Source organism: Aegilops tauschii, chromosome 3, assembly GCF_002575655.3.
Source record: "Aegilops tauschii subsp. strangulata cultivar AL8/78 chromosome 3, Aet v6.0, whole genome shotgun sequence".
In the NCBI taxonomy this organism is placed as follows: domain Eukaryota; kingdom Viridiplantae; phylum Streptophyta; class Magnoliopsida; order Poales; family Poaceae; genus Aegilops; species Aegilops tauschii.
Window position 1 is genome coordinate 369,637,874 of NC_053037.3, and position 21,532 is coordinate 369,659,405.

General features: G+C 46.8%; 2 protein-coding genes across 2 annotated transcripts; one reads left to right on the plus strand and one right to left on the minus strand.

Annotated features, from left to right (window-relative positions):
* Window positions 1-466: 466 nt before the first annotated feature.
* LOC109767009 (uncharacterized) lies at window positions 467-1,537 on the plus strand. Its single transcript, XM_020325761.4, has one exon. It carries the CDS (start codon window positions 594-596, stop codon window positions 1,242-1,244), a length of 651 nt encoding a protein of 216 aa, XP_020181350.1. The 5' UTR covers window positions 467-593; the 3' UTR covers window positions 1,245-1,537.
* Window positions 1,538-14,347: 12,810 nt separating this feature from the next.
* Window positions 14,348-16,059, minus strand: LOC109767018 (uncharacterized). Its single transcript, XM_040402618.3, has 3 exons — window positions 15,614-16,059; window positions 15,144-15,449; window positions 14,348-15,063 (listed from the first exon to the last, which is right to left on the minus strand). Exons 1-3 carry the CDS (start codon window positions 15,968-15,970, stop codon window positions 14,701-14,703), a joined length of 1,026 nt encoding a protein of 341 aa, XP_040258552.2. The 5' UTR covers window positions 15,971-16,059; the 3' UTR covers window positions 14,348-14,700.
* Window positions 16,060-21,532: the final 5,473 nt, after the last annotated feature.

A 21,532-nucleotide genomic window follows, 5' to 3' on the forward strand; every position in this document is an offset into this window, starting at 1 on the left:
TTTATCTATATGGGACCTCCAAGGCCGGTATTGTCATTAAAAAACTTTATGCAAGTTCGAAAAAAAACTTTATGTGCCGTCGTAGTGGGCTGAAAATATTAGATGGAAAGTAGAAAGCGGCACAGGAAAATGGCATTGGGCTGCTACTCCCGCGACGCGAGCCCACAGGGCAAGAACGTGCAATAATGATGCAGCGCACTACATTGACAGGGTCCGATGACGACGACGTCTTCCATTTGCCCAATCGCCCCCGGCACCAACCTCCTCAACACGCAAGCGCCGTTGTAGACACTGCCACCCGGACCCACCATATCGGCGTCGCCGTCACGCACGTTCCTCAGACTGGCCGAGAATAACCGACAGGTATGGCCACGATGCAACCCCAAGCAAAGGGACCCACACGTCATGGAGCCATAGCGGAGCCGCGCATCCAGATATTTCCGGGCTCCCAACCCCGCACCACGCGCGATTCACAAAGAGGAGGGGGAGGAGAAAGAAGCCTCTCCTTTTCCAGTAGAGCCTTTCCCCACAACCGCCGCCGCCCATCGCGCACAGAAACCACGCTCCAAGACACCAAAACCCACCGATCCCCCATGGAGAACGGCGACGAAACCCTCGTCTCCCCCGCCGCCGCCGCCTCCGCGGAGGTCGAGAAGGCTGCGCCCAACGGAGACGTCGCGGGCGAGGAGGTCACCCTCGCCGACGCCGTCCACCCCGCCAAGTCCTACGCCGCCGTCGCCGCCAACGCCGAGATCGAGGACCTCCGCGCCACCAAGCTCGACCTCGAGGAGCAGCTCGCCAACGCCAGCCAGGAGAACAAGACCCTCGCCGCGGAGGCCCACCGCCTCGAGGGCCTCTTCTCCCAGGCCCGGGACGACGTCGCCACCGCCGAGCACGCCGCCGCCACCACCGAAGAAGAGGTGGCCTCGCTCCGTGCCGAGGTCGAGCGCCTCCAGGCCCTCCTCGACCGCAAGAAGGCTGACCGTGAGGCCGACGAGCGCCAACGCCAGGAGCTCACGGCCGAGGTGGAGACCGTTCGTCAGGCGAAGCTCAAGCTCGAGAAGGAGATCGACGCCCTGAAGGCTTCCGCCGATGCTACCACCGTGAAGGACAGGGAGGCTGCTCCGGACGCTGGGGTCCCGAAGGAAGAAGGGGTCGCCTGGCAGGGGATGGCAGCGGGGGCGGCCGCTGGTGCTGCCATCACGGCTGCCGTCGTTCTGATCTACCTCCGCCTCAAGAGGTAATCTGGTGCTCTGGTGCGCAGGAAGTTTTGCTCTGCTGCTACAGCTTATGGAAGATTTGATGAGTTTGTCGTGGTGATGCTGTTAGTACCGAACTGAGAGTAATATGTCTTCTATCAGTTAGTTGCTTAATAGACTACAAAAACTTAGGTAATCTGGAGAATGGTTATGTTTCATCCGTGTTTTTCCTTAATCATCTACGGGCTTTTGGTGGTGACGATGAATGTGTACACACTTTGTCAACCGAGCTAGGCTGTATGCTTGGTTATACTATTATCGTTATGGTTGCTGGCTTACTGCTACGGTTCTGCACTTTATTTCTGTCTCTGATCTATCCATTGATGGTTATTAATGGTTTGCATCTCTAGATGATTGCTTGATGGTATGGAGACATCTCTATTCTTACCAATGCGTGAAATGAGTTCAACTGTTTGACATGTTACAACTTATTAGTGCGTTTCCTGCTATTTGATGATTGTTGGATTTAGTACTAGTGGAATCTTGTTATGTTCTAGTATTTGTTTCATCACCCAAATGTATGGAAATTTAGTTGGATGATTTATATTTGGTGCCGTGGTATGCATGATGTTGTTCCTTCTGCACATAAGCAATGAAAATGCCTTGCATGCTGATTGCTGTTTAAACTGAAAGCTACCTTTAACAGTACTTCCTTTGCAAAATGACGATTTTATGGAATCTGGATTTCCCCTTCCGGAAATTCGTTGCTGGTGTGACCTGTGCTTTCTTGTTTACTCATGATGCTTGTTAGAGCATTGCTTCCATTTGGATTTTGTGGTCGTAGAATTCCTTCACCTTTATCCGTTTTATTGCTTGCCTTGTGGATGTTGGTAGTTTAAATATTGTTGTTCACTTTTAATTTTAGACTGACATGTTTTGATTACATGCTTTCCTTGTGTGACCGGTATCTATGCATATGCCTTTCTTGGGCACGTGAATGGTCATGCCCTCCTGCGACTATGTGGTTGGCATTGCTGCTTTATTCCTGCATCACATTTATACATGAGGCATGTTATATGTTTGTTATTGCTGGTTTAGCAACTGTATGCTTTAGGCTTAAGTTATTTGAGGGATGCATTTAATCTGCAAATGTGTTATACAGAGCCATTTGTTGGGGCCATGAATGGCACACCCTCTTGTGATTGTGTGGTTGGCATTGCTACTTTATTTCATTTTGTACTCTTGGCATGCTGTATGTTTGTGATCACTGGTTTAGCAAGTGTATGCTGCAAGGCTTAAGTTACTTGAGTTATGCACATGTTCTGTATAAATGTGTTATGCCGATAGAGCCATATTGATAATTTGTCCCACTGTTTCTTTTTGGATATATCATATATAAATTCATTTTGTATTGCTATTTGGTCGCTCCTGAGTGTCTGCATGTCGTAGTTCCCATCACCAGCCTTTTATCATCTCCTTGGTGGACCGATTGTCAATATCTGAACATGGTTGGATTTGCCTTTATAGTTTGTTGCCATTGTAGAGGATAGTCTTTTCTGTATCATGGTTGTTAGCATATTTTGATTCTGATTTACAGATTGTGGGGACTTGGGTCCATAGTATTGTTTGGTAGAACTCTCATTTGATTTGCTTCTTTCAACTTCATTGTTGTTGAATATGGTTGTCAATAGGTACCACCAAAGCTTGTTCAGTTTTCTAGATTGTCTGATATGCCATTTGTCAGGCTACTTCATTTGATATTTTGTCATCTGAATGTTTATACCGCCTGGTAGCCTTCCATAGCAGTTCATGAGATTATCGTACCTGATCTGTTTATTGGGGGTACCTATGCTCCCCATTTAACTAGGAGTGTGTTTGCATTGTGGCCAAAATAAACCATGCCAAATAATTGCTCACGTGCTCTAGTGGCACAGTCGCAGCCCATATGAATGGTCAGACGCTTGTTTTTTGTGTTCTTTGTGCACTCCTAGTTTCATTCTCTAGAGTTCCGATGATGGTTTTCTAATTCAATACCACTGCTGTTGTGTTTATTTTTCGGCACAGTAGGCTGATGCGTGTCTTTTACTCTCTCCGTCCCAAAATTCTTGTCTTAGATTTGTCTAAATACGAATTTTAGACAAATCTAAGACAAGAATTTTGGGACGGAGGGAGTACTACATTTAATTTACAAGTGGCTCGCTACTTAGAAGAGCTATTAGAGGTTCTCTTGTTTGTTTGTATAATTTTCACCAGGCTTCACTTGCTCGATCTTCTACATAACCTGTGTTTTCCTCTTAGTACACAAGGGTAGTCGAAGTTTGCCCCTAGTGGCGTATTTATGCGGAGGTCTTCTGGTCATACGTAGTAACAGCAATTTGAAGCAACGATAGAAGCCATCAGATAGCGAGGAAATGGCTGTTTAAGTTCGTGAGTCGTGACGTGGTGCAGTAGACTTGGTAGTTTAAAACTAACCTAAAATCGTGACACTTACTTTGGAAATGGAAGGAGTACAAGGCAAGGGACACGTATGCAACGCTGACGTGGACACTGATGTGAGAGTCGGCCATTCAAAGCTAGTGGCATACATCCGCTCTCTTTTTTTTCTTCTAAAAGGTCCGCATATATCTGCACGATAAAAATGGTCATATCTAGTTTTAGTTTAGCCAAAAACTGTTTAAATGCAGCAGTTCTAAGTTAATTATTACACTCTAAAAATGTTGTCCTATATAACCGCCAATGATTGCTTAATAAAATCTTTCTTCAGTTTCTCATGAGTTGTTTGATGTTGATTTTTTTGTGGTTGTATTCTGGTCTAGAAGTTCGATAAGGCTTTGTACAATGCAAGGTGCTTAGAAGAGGTGTTTGGAAAATAAATTAGACTTTCCTTAAGTATCCGTGCTTATTTGTACAGGGTAGACGCTTAATTAGTCGTCTTTCCTGTAGAAATAGATATTGATGCTTAAAAAAAATCAGATTTATTTTTCTAAGCATCTATCACCTAGCATTGTACAAGGCCTAAGATCATCCATGTTCTCCACCTACAACAGCATACTTACACTTATACTCCACCTCCCATAATGTCTTCGGATTCCATTATTTAGCGGGTCCACGAACAATTTAAAACATGCGTGCAAAACTTCAAACTCAACATTCTTTCTGACTGCTATATATTTTAGGAAAAGTGGGACTGAACCTGGCAGTAATATTAAATGGGTCTACCCTTCGCCCACGACCCTGCCCATGGGCGTCGAAGCAAACCCACACCCAAACCCGATTGGTAATCAGACCCGACAGGTTACCCATCGGGTTGCTGTACAGTGCACACCAAAGGCCTGTATACAACATGGCACAAAAGCATATACCAAAGCCTGTACAACAGTGGCACAAATTTATTATAACAGTTATTATTGGCCAGCGCAAATGATGGGCACACCAGCGCGGCAGCACTAAACAAAGTATCACTGAGCTCCCGAGTATCTCTTTATATAGGCAGCGCCCCAAGTTCACTCTCATCGAACAAGCGAGGTGGTAGTAAAAGTTTACCGTGTCCATCTCTGGTAGCAGGCACAGCTAATGCACATGGGCTTTACATGGGCTGTAACAGGCCAATACAACAGCCTATATCAAGTGTTCCAGTATTTTTATAGTTAAATTCGTTGATTCAGAAGTTCGGCCTGCCATGATCACTTGATTGATATAGGCTGCAACGTGGTAGGTTTGATGGGCCTAGGATGCTGAGAAGTGAGAAGGCATGTCACGGTATTTTCAATGACAGCGATCTAAACACCATATATCTTCAAAGGTTGAACTAATTGGCATGTATCTTCACTAAAAATGTTCATGTGTCATCTAAAATAAAATATATTTTAATTACTAATATTTATCGGGCGACCCACGGGCAGGACCTTATGCCCATACCCTACCCATGATTAATCGGGTTACCCATCGGGCTTACCCATGGGTGAAGATGGCGACCCATACCCTACCCATTCGGGTCGGGTGCCCATGGGCACGGCCGCCCATGGGTCAGATTGCCGGGTTGAGTTGGGTCAGAGATGGTCTTGACAAAGGTAGCCCAGGAAAGATAGATACCGTCAACCATATAGTAGCCAGGAGGAGCTTTTTCTTCAGCCAGCCTAGCAAACAATGGTGATCGCTGCAGCACATTAATGTCATTGTGGGACCAGGGCATGCCAGAAAAGAACGTGCCAAATCCAAAGATCATGTGATGTAACTGCTTCAAAAATGATGGTGGAACTGAAAGAAGAAGGGACAAAAAAATTAGCACGAGTATTTCACCGAACAGTTGTCGGGCATGGTGAGTGTCGTAGAGGCGGATGGTATCTGTGCGGTGGACGCGGGAGAGGTATGGAACAGTGGTGGAGGAGAAGCGGCATGAAGCTTGGATATAGCGTTGGAGGAGACGGAGTCGTTGAGTTCCGGCAAGGGTGTGGCGGGGCGGCCGGGGTGGTAGAGTGGCAGCGGAGGCAAAAGAGAAAACAGATGCAAAGAAAGATGGGAAGATGGACGTGCAGGGTCTGGAAGGGGTTTTGGGTGGGCTGGGGGTGTCAGAGTCCTACGTGACCTTGTTTTTCTTTTAAAGAAATTCAAAAAGGCGTGAAGCCTGGATGCATCCCCGGCCTCTACATCGCATGAGGCACACAACCATTTTATTGCACAAAGTTCCACGTTCAAAACAAGGTCTCAAACAAAACGACGAAAATAAATTGTCACAACCGGTGAAAATAGGGTAAGATGGTTAAACACCTATTCTATTGTTGGATAACCATCCAAACCGATTGTAAGTGTAACCTATGTGACCATATTCAAGCGATTGCACCAAATATCCATAAGCTCCTTGTGATCCACATGACTGAGTAACGACCACGTACGGGTCCCAGCAGACGCCCTGAAGATAACTTGCAAAAAAATTATGATGTTTTGTCCGTTAAAGGCAACATCATTCTGATAATATCATATGACCCAAAATAATGCACACACTTCAACTCGAATATGTACCTCCATCTTAGGCTCTACGTGGCTGTTGTCCAGACTCCTACAAAGCCCTTCAAATTTGTTTCGACTTTACGAGAAAAAACACGTTCAGACCAATCGGCAATCCCATACAGTCCCACAGTGGATGGGTAAACACCGTCCGGACCATACTATCCGGATGGTTGCAGGTGATTTGAGCGTCCGCTTTGAAGATTCCCCTAGGTATCATACCATTGTATAAACTGTCATTTGGGCCACTTTGGCCAAAACACGCTTCTAGCAAATGCTTTATAGGTATTGTGCCCAATTTTTTTGCAACAAGTGATGCAAATATACATAAACTTTGGTTGCTGCAGCAAAACCATTTCAGCTGTCGGGCGAACCCTCCCGTCCACATTGAACCTTCATCCCCGCAACTGCCTTGTCGCCCTCGGCAGCCGTCGATTCTAAATAGCTTTACGCCGTTTCACCAACCCGCCGGCGAATTCGACTGCCTGAGCCCCCGCAACAGCCAACATAGTCGTCGCCTGAATCCGACCGCCCATCCTCCCGCCGCTAAAAGTTTGTCCTCTCCGTCGATTTTGTCCACCCTGATTTGATTCAGGCTGCCCCTGAGGTTCTTCGCCGCCGAGCTTCTCCGCCACCGTGCCGGCCGGCGAGCTCCTCCTCCACTGGCTTGGGAGATGTCCCAGCCTTTGTGTCATGAGGCCCCGAGCTCCATGCCGTATCGCGGCATATGCTCCGGTCGTTGGGGCCATTACGCAGTGGAGATCCGCAACCCGGATATAGAGTAGAAGAAGTGGCTTGGCACCTTTAACACCACAAAGTTAGTGGCACGTGCACACGACGCGACGACACTTCGGCACTTTCGAGACCAGATGGTGCTCAATTTTTTCAAGGACGTCAAGTACATGAATTTCCTCGCCCTTTAAGTTCGGATAGTCTCTCGTAAAGAGGAGAAGGCACACCGCCGGACCAAGGTGCATCACAACGCCGAGGCCAACGATGAGCTCTATTGTGAAGCTCATCATGGCCAATCAGGGCTCCTAGGTGAGAACATTGCATTCTCCTAGCAGAAGGAGGCGCGACATAGGAAATTGCAAGAGAAGGAGGATTATCACAAGAGGGATGCCGAGGTCGATGAGCTATTCGACCAACTCGAGATGGACCTCTCTGATGACGAGGAGGAGCAAGTGAAGCCATGGAGTAGGGGCCAGTTCTTTTGGGGCTTATGGTCGGCTGTGAAAATAAGTTGCCCCCTCCCCAGCTTATTCTAGAAGCCCAATTTAAAATTTTATTATAGAAGCCTACTGATTCAGGGTTTAAAAAATACATGTAGACGGTGGTCTAGCAAGATCTGGTAATGGTGGATTGGTGGCAGCAGTATGCAGGGATTCTTCTGGACATTATTTGGGTTCATCTTCCCTGGTGATTCACGGCGTCAGGCTGTTGCATCGCTCGAAGCCATTACTTGTAGGGAAGCTCTTTCCCTAGCGGACAATCTCCTTCACAATTTTGTGGTGGCCACGATTTGTAACATGTTGCTAATGATATACCTAAGGGCTGCAACCAGATCATTTTCTTTTAGAAAAGGAGGATGACCACCGGCCTCTGCATCTGGAGATGCATGCGGCCACTTTATTGATTTATTTTCGAGGATCTTATAAAGTATTACAACAATATGCCTGAATCTGCCATCTTGGTATCATATGCCACTACTCCTATCCATATGATGAAAGGACGCTAGCTGGGCCAAATACCCAGTCCACTCACCTAAGCCTATCATCAAAAGCCAAAAGCCCCAGCCGAGCCACATACCGGGTCTGGGGCATAAACTGGTCTGACGCACTCACATGAGTCGTCGCCGCCATCTTCCACTGGTCCGTCTTCAGAGCAGATATTGAGACTTCTACCTTGTCAGGCCACTTTGCCATCGACGCCACCATGACGCCAGACAACAACCTCCTCCTGCGCGAGTCCAGCGCCGCGCATTGGGCGCCGAGTCTCCACAGCACCACGCCGCCGAGATCCGCCGTCATCAATGTGTAGGATGAAGCATCGCTCCACAAAAAAAGCCGCCCACTGGTCCCTCGAACCCGTGTACGCCTCCAAGAATGACGCCCCCAAGGAGGAAACGACACCAACGCGCCGCCGTCATCTGATCTACTGATCTAGGGTTTCCCCCGGAGGTAGCGGATAGAGGTCTGGAACTTATCCACGGCGATGCCTTCAAGAAGGTAATGACACAAAAGAGTGCCGCCAACGCCGGTCTTGGCATCAAGCCGAGAACTACGTTTTCACCCGGATCCGCTCGAGGAACCTCCATCAAGCATCGTGTGCACGGGTCGCCGCCGATCTGAGCCGCCGCATCGGCCAGACCAGATCTGTCCGGAGGACAAACCACACATGGCGCCGACCCAACCACCAGGCCCTATATGCCACCACCGCCGAACCGAGGTCAGATGGTCCATCGCCGCCGACTCGGCCGCCGCCGCCGAACGCAGCCAAGGCCGCTGCCCGAAGCAAGGCCAGCCGCCACACCCGCCACCATCCGCCCTAGGCCGAGGCGGCCGCCGCGCCGCCGCCGGAAGGCAGGCCCGCCACGCCACCAAGGCCAGATCGGCCGTGCCTCCACACACCGCGGGGCTCCGCACCGCCCCCATGGCGCAGGAGAGAGGGAAGGCCCCCGCCCCCGCCGTCAGCCCCCGGGCTATAGGCCGGCGGCGGCAGAGGGAGGGGTAGAAGGACGGGGAGCCCCGGCGACTAGGGTTGCGTCCCGCCCGAGTCGCCCGAGCGGGGCGACGCGGGGGGTGGGGGGTGGTGGAACACAGCGGGGGTGACCAGATCATATCTGAAATCAAACTTCGAGCTTTAGATTTTAATCGTTCTTTCTGTTTCGAGGGTCAGACGTTGAATATCAAAACTCATTTACTAGTTAAGTTTTCTCATTCGTTAAATCCAGGGCACCATGTATGGTTGGGCCAACCCCACGATCTTAGTTGTATCCCCCGTAGGATGTGAACTAAAAACCTAATTTAGGAGCAGTTGCGTTGGTGCCATTGGGGAGAATATCAGGTAATACCACCACTTGTATGCTCCCATGATACCAATTTAAAAATGTCAAAATTAAATGTTTCCAAAAATTCTCCCGGTGCCATTGTTTGTCTAGCCAGTCCACAAACTTCAAGCGCAAGTTCTGATCCAGCCCCGGGCAGTCGGGCAACGTTCTGATTTCTTAATGTCGCGACACCTCCTCGGCCCCACTACGATCCCCATCCCACTTTCCCCTTTCCAGTCAAAAACCCTCGCCACGCCCCAAGCAAGTCCCAACCCAGCCCGAATGGAGAACCCGCTGCTGGAGATGGTGATCAGAGGCCTGCCTCTCCTCGTCGACGACGTCGACCTCGCCCAGAGCCTCCTCGACCTCGTCCATGCCGAGATCGACCGGACCGAAGCCCGCCTCGGCGAGGTGGCGGCCCAGCTAGAGCAAATCCAGGGCCTGGCCTTGGAGTTGGAGGGAATGCGCCTGGCCCTCCCCGTGGCAACGGAGGAGCTGCTCGCGGCGAACGAGGCCAGCTTCCACGCCCTCCTGCGCCAGCAGCGGCATCTCACCCAGGCCGTCCAAGTGCTCCTCGTCCTCCGGGCGGCCGCCTACACCAGGAGCCGCTCGCACCTCGTCCCCGGCGTGCTCCTCGCGGCCGCGTCGGCGGCGGTGGCGCCCGGGTTCAGGACCTTCGTCAGGTTCTCCGTCTTGGTGCTGGGTTTCCTCTTCGCTTCTGGTCGTGGAGGGTAATGTGGCTCCAGAAGCGTCCCTCACTTCGTATAATCGATGCCCGTTAATTCCACTTTCCTTGTCATGTTGTTTGCTCTGTTGGTGATACAGATCTGAGACATGGTAATTGCTGAATGCTGACACACACCATTCGAGGTTTTGGGGGGTTGAAAATTTTCTTTTGTTTGGTGGTGTTGGGGGTGGGTCGCCCATCATAAAGTTGCCGAAATTTCGATTATGGACAAAAAGGCATAAATTTTCATTTAAATTTAAGTGAAATTCGAGCAATGTCTTGTGAGGATTTGAATCGTGTTCAATTTAACTTGAATTCACGTGTTATGGATTTTGTTTTAGCTGAAATGTCTATATTTTGGTACCAATGATAGGACCAATTCCAAACATTTCAGTAAACATTATATTTCGCATCCCTTATATTCTGGGCCGTCTTTCATAATTTACATCAAGTTGATTGGGACCCGGATTTGGTGAACATGGGTGCACGCGCACTCTTTATAAATAGTAAATTTAAAATAATGCTAGAAAAAATTAAAAATATCTGATTTTTAAAATTATACATAGTCAACCAGTATACTCGCATATGAAGTTTCACGAAGAAATCACATCCGTGGTAATCTGGACAAAAATGACAAAATCGAAGCTATATTAAAAAACATCGTGGCCGCATTTGTATTTTCTTCACTAAGAATACGATGGGTGTCAATACATCATGAAACTTCACACGTGAGTAGAATGATCGACTCAGGTTCATACCGCAAAATTTTAGAATTTGTTATTTTTTCTAGTATTTTTTATGAATTTACTATTCACGTGGGTGCGCGCACACCCATGTTCACCTTTGTATTTTCAAGTTGATTGTTACTATATTGGCTATAGGTCGTGAATAGTGAATCCTATCTTTCTCGGGTTTGTTATACCGCTACTTGGATTCTGCTTCAGTTTGTTGGTAGCTTCCATTGACACTACTTGGCGCATATATCTTCTCCATATCCCATTTAAAATGCTCAAATCCCCGAATTTCTATTCCAACCCCCAAACATGCGCTTGGAAGCATTAAATTCTGAGATGACACCGCCACCACCATCGCCGAACTGGAAGTGGTGGAGTTTGGTAACCTTGAGCTTGAGGAAATTGTAGAGGCACTTCGGGAGGCCCAGGGCAAGGAGGAGGCGTACTTATTGAACCGTGTCAACCACATTATCAACGTCGACCTCGATAACGCGCCCGCAATTGCCTTATCGCCGCACTCTTTCGTGAAACACTCACCGAGCTCTGTGGCGAGGACATTTCCTATAATATCCATCGGGTGCTGAATTGCACCGCCGACATGATGCCCGTGCTTTTGGGTGTCAAGCAGGAGGACCCGCACTTCCACGTTCATGGGCCCAAAGGATGCACATGACAACATTGCAGATCTCACGGTGTGGTGGATGGAGGCAAGGTTTAGAATTTTAAAAGGGCGAAAAATCGATGAACCTCTAAATAGTCAAAAATTCTAGAATTTCAAATTATTTGGAACAAATCAATGAATTTTTTGTTTGACATTGAATGGATTCGCATTTAAAAAACTTGATTAGAGATACGCATACGCACAATGGACGTGGCAACTATCCATCCTTATGATTAGTCCAATTAGGTCATCTTTGAATTTGGTTAGGTTATACTACCTCCGCCTCAAAATATAAGATGTTTTTGTAGGCTGTCTAATATTTTGAGACGAATGTAGTATTTTGTTCTGTGAAAAAATATATTCTGTGCAAAATAGTCAAGATGTGAGTGTCACATGAATCAAACTCTAGACCTAGTAATAGGAGAACAGTGACCTAACACTCGCCCACCGAAAGGAAAATTAGTATTGAACGACCCAAGTGTTTCTTTTGGCATACAAGTTTGAAAGTACCGATTTTTTTTTGAGCAAAACGTAAAATATCCGCTCAGCCTGAAAACACTCAAACAAATTCAAAATTTCTCACAATGAAATTTTAAACCTTGGATGGAGGCAGTTGGTACGGATCGTCATGGGGCTAGTTGTCAGATCCGGAGATGGATGTGACGACATCTTCGCTGGATTTGCGGAACCCTGAACCAATGAGGAATATTTGTTATAAACTATACATTTATACTAAAATACAATTAGTAAAAGAACCCAAGTTTCCATTTATACCTCTTTATTCCCCGGGGGATAGCTTATATAATGGCTCACAACGGTCAACAATAGTACTGTAAGAGACAAGTCCAGTTAAGCGGAGTTGCATGACGATCACTAATAATCCGACAAGTCCAGTTAAGTGAAATGGTATGTCTCTGGTTGATCGTGGCTGCTTGCATCTCATCTTCACCCCGAGTAGAGTAGTAGTTCAGGTTTCTGAATCCTAAAACTAGTCCCCACTCCCCGTCCGAACCTTCACTAAGGGCCTGTTTGGGACTACTCCACTCCAGGAAAACCAGCTTCACTCCACCGACTTCACTTTAGAGCAGTTTCACCCAGAAGTTGGAGCTCCACTTTATACTGTTTGGCTTCCAGTTAGCTCCAGCTTCAAGAATAGGAATATTTGGTGGGAAAAGTCTATTGTGCTCCTATTTTATTATGGATGATGTTTTGAGCGGGCTAACATTTGTGCCTCTTGAGGGATTGTTTTTTTCTTCAAGTTTTGTACTTAAAAAATACAATATTACAAGTGAACTCATGTGCTCACGGTTTGAGTGTTGTATGCATGAACATGTCGCCGGATTACAAAGATGTAAAATGATGTGAATTAATACAACCAATATATATCCACTGATATATAAATTAAAGTTTGACATAAATATCCATCGATAGATAATTAAAAAGTTTCACATGAATGTGCGACGATACATTGTTTGACTTCCTTGAAAAGAAACGAAAAGAAATGATTCAAATAAGAACCTGACCATCTTTGATTAGAACATAGCTACTTCCAACCAGAGGCAATAGCGGTGGCTAACTCGTCACGGAATTTATCCATGGTCGGAGCATCCGGTTCCGCAGTAGATCTATCTGAGGCAGCAACAAATTTGTTATACCTATCTGGAATTGTAGGCACATAATCAGGATCACGGTCGAACCGCTCAAAGTCCAAGTCTACGCTGTTATGCTCGCGGATAAAGTTGTGAAGGACCATAGTGGCAACAACGATCATTTTTTGTTTGAACATCGGGTACGGTCGCATCTTATAGAGAATCAGCCACTTCATTTTTAGCACTCCAAATGATCGCTCAATAACATTGTGGATAGATGAGTGAACACGATTGAATTTTTCTGTTGGAGTCTTGGGCTCCATACCTCTATGCCATTCTGGCATATGATACCTCTCACCCTTGTAAGGAGCCAGGTATCCCGGACGATTGGGATATCCCGCATCAACAACATAGTATTTGCTTATAAAGGGAGGAGATGATATGAGCTATTTTGTAATGGACATTTCATGTTTGAACAATTAGTAAATTGTACGAGTTTATGCAAACATGTTTACCTTTTGGAGGGTGTGGGAAGAAACTTTCATCAACACTTATTGCATTGTATAACACACTAGTGTCATGCATAGCTCCTGGTTGCCCCACGGACACATAAGTGAATAGCATGTCAAAGTCACAAATTGCAAGAACATTTTGAGTCGGTATCCCTGATTTCCCAATATATCTGACACTATCCTCAGGAGACAGAGACACTGAAATATGCGTGCCATCAAGTGCACCAATGCAATCTTTGAAGTGTGGATACACCCGTCTATCATCTCTTATCCTCTTATGAACAGTTGGAAAGTTGGGGGTTTTAGGTCTAATGAAATCTTTTGCCATTTTCATCAAACAATTCAGAACCTCATCAAATTTCCTACTAATGGTTTCGCCCGAGTGCTTGAAACGATTTTGAACTCTTCTGTTGGACTCATTTCCACCACAAATGAAGAGGAACATTGCAAGACTTTCATAGGTGCTCACATGCATGGATGATTCTAACCCGTACCTTCGCACCAACAAGTCGTGAAGGTCCATGAATACTTCTGTGCTCATGCGAAGTTGTGAAAGGCATTCACCTGGAGTCCTCAAAGTCTCTTGCAACCATCCCATACCACTTAGAATTGATGTCCTCGGTGGATTCTTATCAAGATATGTATCACAATACACTTGTGCAAGTGTAGCAGCACCCAGAACAAGATTGCAAAACTTCATACTCTCATCATCAGAATCATCGTTGTCACTATCAAACATCTGCATACATAGAGAAAATATTTCGAGTGACATTACATAGGGAAATAATTCAAGTCACATACAACGATACAATAGTTCACTCCAACATACATAAAACAAATAGTTGAAGTGACATACGATGATAAAATAGTTCACTCCAACATAGATAAAGAAAATAGTTCAAGTGGCATACAATGACAAAATAGTTCACTCCAACATACATAAAGCAAATAGTTCAAATGACATGACGTAAGAAAAATTCATGCGCCAACACACTACTTCTTCAATTTCCATACTTGTCGTTGTATCTCCTCTTAAGCCAATTGAACCTAAACTCTTTAGGAAGGGTCTTGAACATTTCCCGTTGGTCCTTCTTCACAAATAACTGTGTGGCAATATAATGCTCATCGGAACCGTGTACGGCCCCACATTCCAAGACCATATCCATGACTTCCTTGATTGTCACCTCTCCTTGCTTCATTGAAGTAAAAGAAGCGGCGGATTCAGCTATCTTTGTGATTTTATCTTGGATAACAAGTGCTGTGCTTGACTTTGGCTTCTTATTTTTTTCAAAAAGAACACGAGGTTTTTTCTTTGCATTAGCAATGCAAGGTGAAACCTCATGAACCTCATCCTCCTCACCTCCAACCACATTACCAATATCATCAGGATGTCATGAACCTCTTCCTCTCCAATTCCAACAACATTATCAGCATCAACAAAATTCTCTTGACTTGGGGGTATGATGGGGTTGTCACTCATGGGATTCCAATGACCTTGTTCATCATTCAAAATATCACCAAACATTTTGGAAAGATGCTCCAGATTTTGAAGAGGCTTTTTTCTAAACTTGCCACATCCAGGAATGTCCTAAAGAAAAGAAAAATCATCAACATAACATGTTTATGAATTACAATTACCATTATAATGTAATATATGACAACACTAACCTTTCTCGCCTTCTTCCACCACTCATTGTCCATGACAATAACTCCCTTCGAACTGTCCCAACCTGTCCCAGTTTGCTTCCTCATTAATTTATTCCAACAAGACCAGTCGCCCTTTAACTTATCCCACTTGTTCTTCAGTTGTGTCTTTGATAAACTAATTCCGGTCATCTGGTAGAACCTTTCTGACACAGTGTTATAGCCTAAAGGGTTCAAATGAGTGTTGGGACGATTCCCCTGTCCCACTTGTTCAACCATCAAGGAACAAACAATTTGGACGTACTCATCAGTCCACTCCATTGAATCACCCTGACCATGATAGTTCAGTATATATTTCTCAACAAATCGTTGCTACAGACATACTACTTCAATCTACATACTGTATCTAATTATTTGTCCAAATTCAAGACCATGGTCGTGTATTGTGGAAACAAATCATCTTCAATAGAACACAAGTGGAATAAATGGTATACCTGCTCTTCCTTAGTGGCTGAGCATGCTGCACGTCTCTTGGTCGGGGCGCCGGTCTGGCCGACGTTGCCGCTCATGCCGGTGGTGTGCCCGACCGAAGCTTCAGCGTCCATGGCGGACGCTGACTCCTGGCTCGCAGGAAAGGGTGCTGTAGGGGTCCCCCCATGGCTTGCTGGCGTCGGCCTAGAAGAGGCGGATGCCACAACGGACGGGGCTGCTGCCGTCGAGGACTGGTCGGGACGGGAAAGGCCGACCCTCATCACCGGGGCCATGGCCGTCCTCGAAGGTACGGGATTTGGATGGTGGAGATGGGCAGAGAAATTGGAGGGAGGAGGAGGAGGACCACCGGATCGACCCATTCTGGTGGTCTCCTCGCCGGCGTCGTGCTCCGGCCGGCCGATGCAGGTGGCGGCGGCGGCGGCGGTAGGTCTCTTGTCCGTGCCTCGTGAAAGCGAAAGGATAAGCTGTTGAGATCTCTCGTTCGTGATGGCTATAAAAAAACAAAAGAGTTGGAAAAAAACGAAGGGGTATGACTTATGGGTGGCAGTGGTGGGTAATTACCCACCAACTCCACTAGTACTTTCGAAACTCGAATTTTTGGAGTACCCCTCGAGTAGCTCCCCAGAAAGTGCGAAGTTGACTCCCAGATTCGAGTTTTTTTACGGAGCTGCAAATCGTGGAGCTACCCTGTTTGGCTTATGATTTTGGGAGCGGAGCTGATTTTTATGGAGCAGAGCAATCCCAAACAGGCTCTAAATGCAAGTAGTTCAGTTTGGTTTGCAAGTGTCTGCCTGCATAAGAGCGGCCTTTTGTGATGCATAAGTGGGGAGTACTTGGCAGAGCAAGGCCGTTTAGGATTCCTGATCAACTTCCTTCACAAGTCGAGCCGATCACAGCGCTGTGAAAGTGTGACACCTCGGCCCCACTGCCCCCATCCACTTTCCCCTTTCCAGTCCAAAACCCCCAGCCCAGCGCAGGCACACCACGCCTGAAAACCCCACGGCGCCGCCCGCCCCAACGCCGATGGAGAATCCTCTGCTCCCGGCGGTGCTCGACAACCTGCCCCACCTGCTCGACAACCCCGACCTCGCCCAGAGCCTCCTCCACCGCGCCTTTGCAGACCTCCAGCGGAACAACACCCTCGCCCTCCAGGCAGCGGTCTGTCTCTTGGAAGGTTTGCGCTTGGAGGCCGAGCTCCGGACCCTCCTCGCGCCCACAGAAGCTCAGAGGCTCGAGCACGCCGTTGTCGCCGTGGTGCTTGATGCGCTCGTGGCCAGCATCGAGTCCCTCTCGGAGCAGCAGTGGGCGCTCATCCGGCTCGTCGGGCTGCTCTTCGTGGTCCGGGCGGCCGCCTCCGCCAGGAGCCGCGCGCACCTCCTCCCCGGCCTGCTCCTCGCGGCCGTCTCGGCGGCTGTGGTCGTGTACGTCTCCACGGGCGGCGCCGTGGTGCCGGGGTTCAGGAGCTTCGTCCGGTTCTCCCTCCTGATGCTGGGTTTCCTCTTCGCCTCCGATCGGCCTCGTGCTCCGGGACGTGGTGGGTAAATGTTGGTTTCCTCAGAAAAAAGGCAGGGCCTTGAGAGTAGTTAATTTCGTCTAATGGGTCGTTTCGTTAGTTTCATTTGCTAATGGTAAAATAGACATCTGAGACATGTCAATTGCTGGCACACTCTGTTCAGGGAGGTGATGTCCCACTTGTCGTTCCTAAGATCTGTCTTCACAAAGCTAGTTAACTTCGTGTCGCTGTTGGTTAATTCCACTTTTCTCGTCGTGTTTGCCCGTCTGCCGAGAATGATAATTGCAAATGTTGATACATACAAGGTTCGACATTTTTGGGGTTTGACGCCGGTAGATTTAGTTTTTTTTTTATGAAAATGCGTTTTTTAGGAACATAAAACGGACACCCTCACAAACACTCACCCCCTATAAACACGCTCCCTGAAGTGTCGAAATTGATAAATCACGAAAGGTCTGAAAGTTTTGTTTATGTTTGACTTATAGTCCAACCAATATCTCACGGGAAAAAATGCATTATGTTTGAATTTTACTCGAGCTCAATTATCATTGAATTGTCACGTCAATTTCTCAAGTTTTTATGAATACTACCATACTTTAAGATGATTTTTCTATATATTTATATTCTCTGGTCAGTTTGTTTCTATGCACCGTAAATCTGTATCTTCAAACCCTCTAACTCCAGTAAACGGCCTCTCACCCAGAGAGGATCGTTTTGACTACCAGACTCAAATGAGCCCTGAAGTGAATAAAAAATTCGTTAAGACAATTAAATAAATCCACAAAATTCCAAAAAAAATTGCGGAGAAAGATGACTGAGTGCTTAATGTCTGTGCTAAATTTCAAAGCATTTGAATATATGAGTAGCTCTCAGCAAAAATGATAAATTTAAGGTCTGTTAAAAGATTACTGTTTGTGCATTGTTTGGACTTGATTTTTTTTGCGAGAGCCACTGAGATGTCCAAATGATTCGAAATTTGGCACGCGCCTCACGCACTCAATCATCTTACGCTCATTTTTTGCATTTTTAAATTTTTCTAGTATTTGTATTGAATTTACTGTTCACTGGGTGCATATGAGCCCGGGCTTAGAATTGGATATCCCCTCTGTCGGTGTTAAATTCGGCAAATCTCGGGTAGGGGGTCCCAAGTTTCATGATCTGAGCTAGATGGTAACAAGGAAAGTAGGGACACGATGTTTTACCCAGGTTCGGGCCCTTTTGAGGAGGTAAAACCCTACGTCATGCTTCTTATTATTGATAATTATGGGGTACAGAGTATAGATTGATCTACCTCGAGATCATATGAATATTGTCTAAGCTCTAAACCTTGCAAAGGTGAATGAGTGTGTTTCTAAGGACTAAACCCCACGACTTATATAGACGCCGGGGGTATCTAGGGTTTACAAATGGACGGTTACAATCTTTGATAGGCATGCCGGTTGAAACATGCTTAAAGTAAACGCCAAGTCTTCAAGAGATCTTCGTCTTGATCGTGCCAAGGGCCCAGGTTGGTATGGACACTTCAACAGTCTTCAATGGGTCCTCGGCCCGACCCATTACTCGCGGGCCAACTTGGCAAGTACCCCCTAATCCAGGACACCAACACCCTCTTACCCACACCTACTTTCTAATGCCTACTTTATTTTGGCAAACTCTCCTTCACCACCGCTCCGGCATGTCCACCTTATGATCCTAGAAATTGTAACTGTTGGAGATACGCCCTAGAGACAATCATGTATGATGATATTTCCTATGTGTTTATGAATAAGGATAGTCCTTGGACATTATCAATGATGTGTATCAGCAAGTACGTGACTTGTTTGTGAGACTATGCATTGTATGATGACTGTCCTTAAAGGTCCCTAGTGGAAAAGGCTGTGTGGACATGTAGCCGACTAGACTAGCATATGACACGATGGATGGCTCATCTCACTAGTCATGGAGCATTGAATGCTACCAGATAATATGGACTCAGAAGGATCTGGTCGGATCCGAGTCGAGATAAGGTCCGAATTAGACAGACCCAACTATAAGACGCAGCTATATGTCATATGTGAGCCTCTAGTACAACATGTGATCTATGTCCTTAGACCTGAGCTGTCGCATGTACTCGGGATGGTGACCGACCTGCTTTGGGCCGACCAAATGCTACTCCGTAACTAGGTAGTTATAAAGGTAGGTTTCGGGCTTGTCCAGAGCCATGCTGCGAGACATGGTCGAGCAAGATGGGATTTGCCCCTCCGATTAGGAGAGATATACTCTGGGCCCCTCGTGTGATCCGACCAAGATAAGCATTGCCATGCGACAAGGATTATGAGATAATCTGGTTTGTGGTTGGCATCACTGGAACGAGAAAGAGGTCGGGCTAGCACAAGGATTACACACTCGCCTTGAGCCCGACAACATATGTCGTGTGGCAAAGGGAATGGAAGTGTGATGTACAGGTTCGTCAACCAGCTTCACGGTATGCTTGGTGGTCGGCACTCCTTGCTAGAGGCCGCTGCTAGCCAAGCAGGTCGGAGGTGATCCGACCTGCGACCAAGACGACTTGAACCTAAGGGGTCGCGTGCTTAAGAGAAGGAACCTACGAGGTCGGATCCGAGGACACTGGCCGGATGTGATCCGAGCTGGACTTGGATCGTGACAGAGTAGACTTGTGGGCTTTAGGATCTGTGCGAGGCCCAAGTGTTGAGCCCGAGACGGATGCCTATAAATAGTGGAGGTGCGGCACGCTCATTGAATTGATCACTTCGACACTGTCACTAGGGCTTTGCATGTGTTGCAACTAGCCACCTCCACTCACCGCCGACTGTGTGATTGGACCTAGCAGTTCGTCGCACAGTGTTCCTCCTGCACACGCAGATACCGTTAGAGGTGGCGCACTTGCGCCGCTCCGGCGAACCTGTTCGTGGGATCCGATTTGCTACATGGGAGATCGACGAGGAGGAGACGACTCCGGAGACGCGCTGCCCCAACTCTACTTCCGCTGCACGGCACTGCGCGTCTAGTGGTAACGATCCATGATCCACCTCCCTTAGCATGCTCCTGGATGTTCTATGGGTAGGAATTTTTAATTTGCAGTCGACGCACCCTACCGTAGACACTAACAGTAACGAGGTCTCCACACTTTGTTACACCTTTGTCATCATTGTGCTTCGAGGTTGTCTCTGTTTCATCGGCCGAAATGTTAGATATGAAATTATATGGGTACAATTCTTACTTAGGGAACTTGGAGTCTCATATATAGGAGGGAATGCATATGGTGTTGCAATTTATAAGTAACCCATCCTCAGCAAACTATGTCTTCTATGGTACCAAGAAGCATATTGAAATTGACATTCCATTTTGTTAGAGAGTGTGTTGCACATAAATCTCTTGAAATTTAGTTTATTACTTCTAAGGTTCAAGTGACCGACGACTTCACCAAGGCATTACCTTTTTGTTTGCTTGAGAACTTCAACCAAAACCTCAACCTTTCCAAGTTGTGGATGAGAGCGATTGTTAGAGTTCGTAATTCTCACGTCTAACAACTAACTTGGATCAATATGGGAGAATGTTGAGTTTCAACCCTATTTTATCTACATCTAATTGATCTCAAACCATATAAGGCTCATCTTGATTCCCCCCCACACACACCACTCTGAAACAGGCTTTGCCCCGCTATATAAATAAAGCAACCACCACATCCGTACAACAAGTTCAAGTGGCGCACCGGAAATAAAAATAGCCTATTTGAGTATCAGCACAAACACACACAAAAACAACCATAAAAGAAGGGGGAGACCACCAAGTGGTCGATAGCTCAGGAGGTCTTCGGCGAAGCCAAACATCGTGCGGCTGTAGTCTCACGCCCATCATGTGGCGAAGCCGGTTGCGATCCCGTTGTATAGAGAGCGGGTGCCAGTGCTCCAAAAATGCAAGGAATTTGAGGATAGTTAGAGGCCCATCTAAGAAAGACCGCCCAATAATCATCTTGTTACGCATCGTCAACAGGGTCCAAGCTAGCGCGAACACAAGCCAGAACAGGTGTCCCCTCCTCTCGGTCTAGTTGGCACGGGTGATGTCACTTGAAACTACGTCGGTATTTCCCCAAAGAGGAAGGGATGATGCAGTACAACTACGGTAGGTATTTCCCTCATTTATGAAACCAAGGTATCAATCCACTAGGAGAACCAAGCAACACTGTGTAAACGGTACCTGCACACAAAAAAAACAAATACTTGCAACCCTACACGTAAGAGGGGTTGTCAATCCCTCTCGGGTAACGGCGCCAGAAATTGGCAAGTTGACGGGAAAATATTTGTGATAGATTGATAGATGCAAATAGAATAACGGAAAATAAAATTCAGCGAGGTATTTTTGGGTTTTTGATAATATAGATCTGAAAATAAAAGATGCAAATAAATAA